Raw genomic sequence first — 8,338 nt, 5'->3', positions numbered from 1 at the left:
GACACTTCTATAAATTTAATCCCACCGTTCACTCCCTGATATGCTCTTCTTCCTCAAGCCACTCCCTCCTCTCTCCCCACTCTAATTCCAAAAACCCAAATCTCAGAATTCAAGAATTCAGATCCAAAGCAAAAAGCAGACATGGGTTCCTACTTACTCGAGCACCTCAAGGCTCAGCCTGTCTGGGTTCTTGTGCTCTTCACTCTCGGCTCTTTCTCTCTCCTCAAGCTCTCTCTCTCTTTCCTCCAATGGGTCTACGTCAATTTCCTTAGACCTGCCAAGAATCTCAAAAAGTACGGATCTTGGGCACTCGTCACCGGACCCACCGATGGCATTGGCAAGGCCTTCGCCTTCCAACTGGCTCGGAAGGGGCTCAATCTGATCTTGGTAGGTCGGAATCCGGACAAGCTCAAGGACGTCTCGGACGCTGTCCTGGCCAAGTACGGCAAAACCCAGATCAAGACCGTCGTGGTCGACTTCACCGGCGACCTCGACGACGGGGTCAGGCGCATTCGGGAGACGATTGAAGGGTTGGATGTGGGACTTTTGATTAACAACGTTGGGATTTCGTACCCGTATGCTCGGTTCTTTCATGAGGTGGATTCGGAGCTGCTGAGGAACTTGATTAAGGTTAATGTCGAAGGTACTACGAAGGTTACTCAGGCTGTTTTGCCGGGGATGGTGCAGCGGAAGAGAGGTGCTATTGTAAACATTGGTTCGGGTGCTGCGATTGTGATTCCCTCGGATCCTCTGTATGCTGTTTATGCAGCTACAAAAGCGTGAGTATATTGCACCTACTATTTCACTTCTTGTTTTTATTTTATTTTTATACAAGCAATATTGGAGGAGGGGAAATCGAACTCGAAGTTCGAGTTCGGGTTTAGAACGCTGTTGAACTAATTGAGCTACGAGCCCCTTGCGTGCGTAATTTTTTTGTGTATTCTGTTATCTGGGATCCATTTGTGCTTATTGTTGTAATCGTTTTTCAGGTATATTGATCAGTTCTCTAGGTGCCTGTACGTTGAATACAAGAAAAGTGGGATTGACGTGCAGTGCCAGGTAATGTTTCTGTGATTTTTTTTTACTTATCATGATAGCTAGCTCAGTTGGTATAGTTTTGGGGTTTTGCGGGTAATTGATCAACGATTTGTTTGGCAAATAGAAAATGTTCATTTGATCTATAACTTTGATATTAAGTCAATTGTAAGTAATTGAAGCCAACTCTCAAATGATTAAAGGTAAACCTATAGAAAGGTGGTGCGTTGTGGATATCTTTATGCAGTGAAACACAAAGTGGCTCTGGCTTTACAAGTACTTTGAAATTATCAGAATCTTTCCCCCTGCTGCATATACCATAGTAGTTATATGTTGGCGTTTAAGTAGCTTCAGATCGTTTATCTGGTTTCCTTTTTAGAGTCCATGAGTACATCACAATGGTCGTCATGTATTACCTGATTGTATCACAGGTTGATGTATATGGGAACTGTAAAAACTACCGTTGAGATGTGATCGGTAATGAAACTGATGTCAACACAAATTAAAATTGGACCAATTGGTGCAGATTTGAATGGAAATTGAAGATCTCTGAATGTGAAAGGCAGTCAGTGAGGATGTCAGTAGCTATAGTTGAAATGAGTCTTAAGAGTCTTGTGCATCATGCTTCCTGCCTTTCTAATTTTGAACGCTACCCTGTCCGGGTTCTGATTTTAAGCGTAAACTTTGCGGTTGAGTGATATGTTGCATTAGGAAATGGCAATTAAACGTGTCCTAGACTACATTCAAAATTATTAAATGGTTTCTAATACATGGAGGGTGAGAGCACTGAGAAGAACCCTTATACCCTGACTCTTCGTATGCATATTGCCATAGTTTGGCAACTTATCTGTTGAGCATTGGATGCTTGCCACTAGGGAGTAGGGATGATTGTTAGTATCGACTTTGCTTCGAGTTGTTTCCATTATAAACTAAGGAGTTTCTCTTTGCAGGTTCCATTGTACGTGGCAACCAAGATGGCATCTATCAGGAGGTCTTCCTTCTTTGTACCATCAACTGATGGTTATGCCCGCGCAGCTCTGCGCTGGATAGGCTATGAGCCTCGTTGCACTCCTTATTGGCCGCACACACTTCTTTGGGGTTTGGCATGCTCATTGCCGGAGTCTGTTGTTGACGCATGGCGTCTGCAATTTTGCCTGGGGATTCGGAAGAGAGGACAGCAGAAAGATTCTTCCCGGAAGCAGGCATAGATGACCGAACGCTACTGTTACGTTATTCAGATGCGTTGTTGAGTAGGTCATGCCAGTTTGGTTTAGCGGATTAGGACGTCGGAAATCTGATTGTATGCTTGGACTTCATCTTCTGTTGTATGTTTTGAAATTCCATGGTCGTTGTTGATTAGTGATCAACTGTTTTCTTTCTTGTTAATTCCTTGAACTGCTCTCTAGTGAAATAGCCAAACTGTTTGAAGATCCATTAATTCAAGGGAACTTTAACGAAAATTTTCAATCCTTTTTCGTTAGTTTTCCTTTAATTCAATTGGACTAACAAGAACAAACTAATTGAAGCACCTTTCTTACAGGCGCAACTTGGATAGGAATATCCGATTCCAATCTCTTTGTTTGTACGAGGCTAGGTTGCGATACGGGTTTTCTTTATAATTCTCCATTTTATTCTCGTAAAAAAAAATTGTCGCTTGGTACTATTGTTTGACTGGTATTCCTTATCACTTATACATGAGAATATGAGTCGAAACATATCTCTCAATTGGGTCTCAACTTCGAATTATTACCTCACACCCATTCTATATTTTCTCCCTGGTTGATTATAGGCATAATTCAAATAATCAATGCAGCTTCACATCTCCGATTGCGCCCGGTTTTGGTGTAGTAGCTATATCTCGATTCATCCTTTTTTTTCCAGAGGTTTTATAATTGGACATTGAACCCATTTCATACACTATACTAGCTTATGCTTAAAACAAATTGAAGGGATAAAAAGAAAATACAAACATGTGTCACGTTTGATGATATATAGTAGTGGGAGATTATGGGACAAAAGGTCATCATTCTCTTTGATTTGCACAACCAAAAATTATTCAAAGGATGTACAAGAAGATAAAAAAATACGAGATTGTATAAAAAATTATGTGCAAAATAATATGAAAAATATAATGTTGAGGGAATTGCAAGTATAGAGTTAAAAAAAATATCGATAATACAAATTCTTCATTTTTTGGTACGTCGTTGTAATGAAACAAATTAAGTAGATAAATAAAAAATCAAGTCCATAAGTGAGCAGAAATTGTCCCTATAAGAATCTGGCCCAGCCTTTTATATTCCTTGTTGGGCTTGAAGCACATTATCTCAGGCCCGTAAACATATACCCGCCCTTCGCATACGCCTTGAGCGCATTACGCACCTTCCTGTTAATATACACAGGCCGACTGTTGCCGCCATTGAAATACCTACGAAGAAAAATTGGAATGTGGGTCTCCTGTGTTTTTATTTTTAAGTCATAGGAAGTTACCGGGTCGATCAATGAGGAAGGAGAACTTGAGTTTGGTCTCCCATACGGCGGAGGCCACGGTGTTCGTCGACACCAGCCTCGGTACCCACATCGCCGTCACCATCGACCCCAACGACACCGTTTCTGCACTCAAAAGTAATATTATCCCGTCCCTTCTCTTTTAGCATTCAGTCTGATACTGTTTTTTACCTCCCATTCAAAAAATTTAATCGCTTTTATTGTTTTTCTGGGTAAAGAATGCTGCTTTGAATAATTATTACCAAATTGGAAAAATTGGGTGTTAATATTTATGAATACAATTTGTTCGGCTCCAAATACCCAATTAAATGCATTGTTTTCGGGCTTTGAAGAGTCTTAGAAATCACATGGCGGCTTGTAGCTCGAGTAGTTAAGAGCGTTTATCTTGCAAACAAGGTCATGAGTTCGAATCCTCCATCCCGTAATAATTCTTGTACAAAAGAAAAAACTGATCTTAGAAAGCTATAGGAAGATGCGTTTATATCACAACTTTTTGTATGATTGAAGGAGTTTGGTGTTTCTGGTCATTGATGTGATTCACTTAACAGCTACATTGTTCCATTAGTTATCATCCTTCCACTTTTTTTACCGTGAATACTCGAAATTTGCGTTTTTCTGTACTGTGAATGATTGTGTGAATGCCTTCACTGTGCAGGGAAAATAGAACATGAACATCTATTGTGCTTTACTAGGGCGGGAAAAATCGAAGTTGAAGCTCTAAAGGTTTGTTTTTTTCTTAGTGAATTGTTAATTTACTTTTGCTGAAATATAGCCTTGGTATTGAGGATGATTTGTATGCCTGGTAGGTAAAACGCAAAGGATTCTTTTATCACCTATCAGATTCCATGGTTGTTAGAAATGCTTTCAGGGTCAACAATAACTGGTTTGTTTCTGCCGATGCTAAAGATGTTCGGGGGAAAAGATTGTCCAATTTTAATGATTCAATGCCATTGTTACTTGAGGGGAACAAGCGTGCAGAAGAGAAAGTTAATATTGCTGACCAGGCTGGTTCAGTTGATTCTGCTAGAGAAACTTCAAAACAATTGGAGATAGGGTTCAAGAGTTCTGGTATTGATCATTGTGCAACTTCATCTGATGAGACGGGGAATCGGCTGGAACCTGAAATACAGGAGGACCACAGCCTACGTAGCAAGGGGTACAGAGTTCCCAAAACACAAGATTGCAGGGAAGATGGCTCGAGGAAAGAAATTGATGTCCAATGCGACGTCTCTTCGGAAAAAGCTCTGCCTGCTGAAAAGAAAAGACAACGCAAGACTAAGCAGAGAAATGAAAAACCAGTTCAGTTAAAAGAAGACGGTGCTTCAGTTCTTGGATTTGGTAAAGAACAGTCGCAGCCAGATATTATACCACCTGAAAATTCATTAGGCAATCAGAGTAGAGATGTTCTATGTGACGTGACTATTGGAAAGAAAACTACTACTGGTAAAGATGTTTCACAGGATACAGCAGCTGGAAACAAAAACACTACAGAAGAACCTTGCAGGAGTTCGGCTTCTAGTATGGATAACAGGTCACATTCTGGAATTCATATGACAAATGATGCGTACAAGGGCACTGAAGTTCTTGGAAAACACATCGGGAGCAGGGAGACTACATCTAAGCATGGCAGTCTTGTGGTCTCCAATATAGCAGTGGAAGATGCTTCACAATCTCAGCCTGCTGCAAAGAAAAAGCGGAAGTTTGAAAACATATCTGGTCTTGAGGATTCACTGAAAGAAAATGATAACGTGACTTCCAAGTCAGCGATTGCATCTGAATTCTCTTTAAGGGACACACAGAAAAGTGCAAGTGCTATCTTATATGGTTCAACTGCTGAATCTACGGAGGAGAAGAAGAAAAAGAGAAAGATTTCACCAAATTCTCTTCATGAAGTAGTTGCTGCAGCTCCTTCCGGAAGAGATGTTTTACAAGAGAGATCTGCTGTTGCTGCTTCAGGAAGTAATGATAAAAATTCAGGTGTAGAAGACAATGCTGCTTCTATTAATGAACAAGGTATACAAGCTTTAACGCCACCTAAACTCAATGGAATCTCTCAGAAGGGATCTTTTATAGATGTTAATAATACTGCCGATGCTGGCAATGTGGAAAACAAAAGTGGTGAGGCTGAAGAAGGATTGGACAACCGTCCTCCCTCTGTTTTCAAAGTTCCCAGTGAAGGTGTAATTGATTGCGTAGAAAGAGTCGGAGAGGAGATGGAATCATTACAGAGAAAGGATTCTGAATTGGTGACGTCTGAAAAGACACAGTTGCCTGGTCAGGATAACAGAGATAGGAATGATACAGAAGTCATTGTGAAATCTGAATTGTTGGATGCAAATGGAATGGTCACCCCTAATAACACTAGTAAGAAGAAAAAGAAGACCAGAAAAACCAAGGGATCCATAGGAGAAACTTTGGTTGAATCAGGTGCAGGACACATTAAAGGTTCTGAGAATGGAATTTCGTTGGATGAACCTCATGAAGCTGTACATGGTGAACATGCTAGTGATAAAGCTAAGGAGGAGGAAAGTAATGTTTCTAAGAAAAATGGGATAGACGTATCAGAAAAAGAAACGGAGAGTTCTCATATCGTTGCGAAAACTGATAACCTTGATCGCAGTGAGGTGGGGAACCTGGAGCAAAATGGCAAACCTCAAGAAAATGCAGAAAGTATGAAGCAGAACGTCATAAAGAAATCTAAGAGGAAAAAGAGTACCATGACAAAAGAAATCCCAAATTTGAAAGCTGAAGTGCAAAAAGTCGGTCACCAGGTTCCAACACCGACAACTCATATGTTGGACAAAACAAGTCCCATTGAACAATCAAATGGGAAAGCTGTGGAATCTGATAAGGGTTATGGCATGGAAACTGATTCGGTCCCTGTTCGGTCAAAATCCAAGCGTATTGAGCCTACTAAAGCTCCTTCTCATGCACTAGAACACACTAGCATAAGTTTTGGGAACCCTTCTGAAAATGGATGCTCTAACGAGGCTGATAAGAACATGGAAGTTTCTTGTGAAGGCAATAAGGACAACTTTGACAACCATCAGGAACCTGGACTAGGCCAGCATGAAGTTGCTACCTCTAAAGAAGTGCACGCTGAGGTGACTAGAACAAACAGAGCAGATGATAAACCAAAAAAGAAGCGAACAAAGCTTGATGTACAAAGTGGTCCCTCGCCTGATCTGCAAAGTTCGCTCAAGTCTAAGGAGAACCAAGGGATCGATGGAAAGTCTGAAGCTGGCAACTCTAGCTCCATACAGCCGCAAGGATCATCATCCAAGGGTGACGATGGAAAAATGTTTTCGAAGAAAGTTCCTAAAACTGGGACCAAAGCCCCAACACCGGATAAGTCTGATAAGATGAATTCCATTTCTAAAGCAGCCCGAAATCACAGCGGTGCTGACGTTTCTGGTATTGATACTCGTATAGGGAAAAAGAATGATTCTTCAGCTGTATTGAATTCTAAATTGGAAAAATCAAACAATAAACCTCACCAAAATAAAATGGATAACAAGTCTCAATCAGGTGTGAACCGAAATCGTGTGGCCAGTCGAAAACCTTATGGTATTGATTATGGGGAAGTTGTAAACAGCCCAGAAAAGAGAAAGATCTTAGCTACACCAAGGAAAATTTTCAAGGATGATGACAGTAGTGGGAGTTCTGAAGATGAAGGTAAAGATGAACTTTCAAAGGCCAGCACCCAAACTCCATCAGATTATTCGTCATCTGGCTACTCAGATGGGGAAAGCAATGCAGATATGAGCACGCCAAGAAGCGGTAAGTTGAAAAAGAATTCATGTCTTGGATATTTATACCCAAGTTTTCATGGTTTCATTATCTGATACATTGCATTTTCCACAGGAAAGGCTGGTGGGAGAAGCGTGATAAAATCCTGGTACGTTTGTTAGCAGCCATGCCTCTTTAACAACTTTGTACCTTTCATCTAATTCGCTTGTTCTGTCGCTTGTAAGAAGATTTGTTTTTTTTTTTTTTCTGGTTAAGAAAACACCGGAATTGTAATGGGGATCAATCTGTCGCTAAGAACCACAGAGCATTGTTACTTTTATATTGAAATGTTCGTTCTCATCAATATCTGAGGCCTTTCATGTATTGTTTCGTTGTGGAGCAGCACTTCCGGCATAAAGGACATGAATTGGGATGAATTGGCCAAAAGTTCAAGCACATTCAAGAAGGCAAAACTTACAGCGTCTCAGTCACAACCGGAGGAGGACAGCGAGCCCATTGAATCCGTTCCCGACAGTCAGCCTGTATCATAGTCATTGAACCGTCGCCAATGTTTTCGCATTCTCTCCGAGGCCTTGAGATTATTTTGTTTTCTGTTTCTACGTTTAGTTTGTCTCCCCTCCTTTGGAACCCTTTCAGCTGCATCGTATCTGTGCAGCAGTTTTGTCACAAATCAAAAGGGTCTAAGTGCTTGTAGAATCTGTAGATTGCTTCCTTTTTCGCCCCTTTTTTTGTTTCCCCGCACTGTATAATTAAGGCATGTTTATGGATTATTTAAGGTTGCAATTAAAGTGGATTTTGTAGGACGATTTGTCGCGGAAAGAAGTAACAGATTTTCAGTTTGTCAATCGGATTAGCAGGCTAATAGAAGCTATTAATCTCCTATCTTTACGTTAATTTTTACTTTATGTTATGCAACTAGTCAACAAAATCATGCATTGGGGCCACTGCAAATGCATTGTTTTAGTCGTTATGGAAATCATCGTCTAAAGTATAATTTCGAATTAACCAAGTATTTTATTAACTTTTTAGGCTTAAAAATTCCAAATAT

The 8,338-nt window shown here is 40.5% G+C and overlaps 2 protein-coding genes across 2 annotated transcripts; both read left to right on the top strand.

The window, feature by feature from the left end:
• LOC137730897 (very-long-chain 3-oxoacyl-CoA reductase 1-like) lies at positions 1-2,467 on the top strand. The gene is made up of 3 exons (XM_068469897.1): positions 1-779; positions 990-1,059; positions 1,986-2,467. The coding sequence occupies exons 1-3, from the start codon at positions 142-144 to the stop codon at positions 2,241-2,243; spliced, it is 966 nt and encodes a 321-aa protein (XP_068325998.1). The 5' UTR covers positions 1-141; the 3' UTR covers positions 2,244-2,467.
• Positions 2,468-3,435: 968 nt separating this feature from the next.
• LOC137732123 (uncharacterized) lies at positions 3,436-8,139 on the top strand. Its single transcript, XM_068471422.1, has 5 exons — positions 3,436-3,657; positions 4,196-4,263; positions 4,347-7,320; positions 7,405-7,438; positions 7,673-8,139. The coding sequence occupies exons 1-5, from the start codon at positions 3,534-3,536 to the stop codon at positions 7,818-7,820; spliced, it is 3,348 nt and encodes a 1,115-aa protein (XP_068327523.1). The 5' UTR covers positions 3,436-3,533; the 3' UTR covers positions 7,821-8,139.
• Positions 8,140-8,338: the final 199 nt, after the last annotated feature.

The sequence above is a fragment of the Pyrus communis genome, chromosome 4 (assembly GCF_963583255.1).
Source record: "Pyrus communis chromosome 4, drPyrComm1.1, whole genome shotgun sequence".
Lineage (NCBI taxonomy): Eukaryota > Viridiplantae > Streptophyta > Magnoliopsida > Rosales > Rosaceae > Pyrus > Pyrus communis.
Note: the sequence above shows the minus strand (reverse complement) of the source record. Positions and strands in the feature narration are given on the sequence as shown.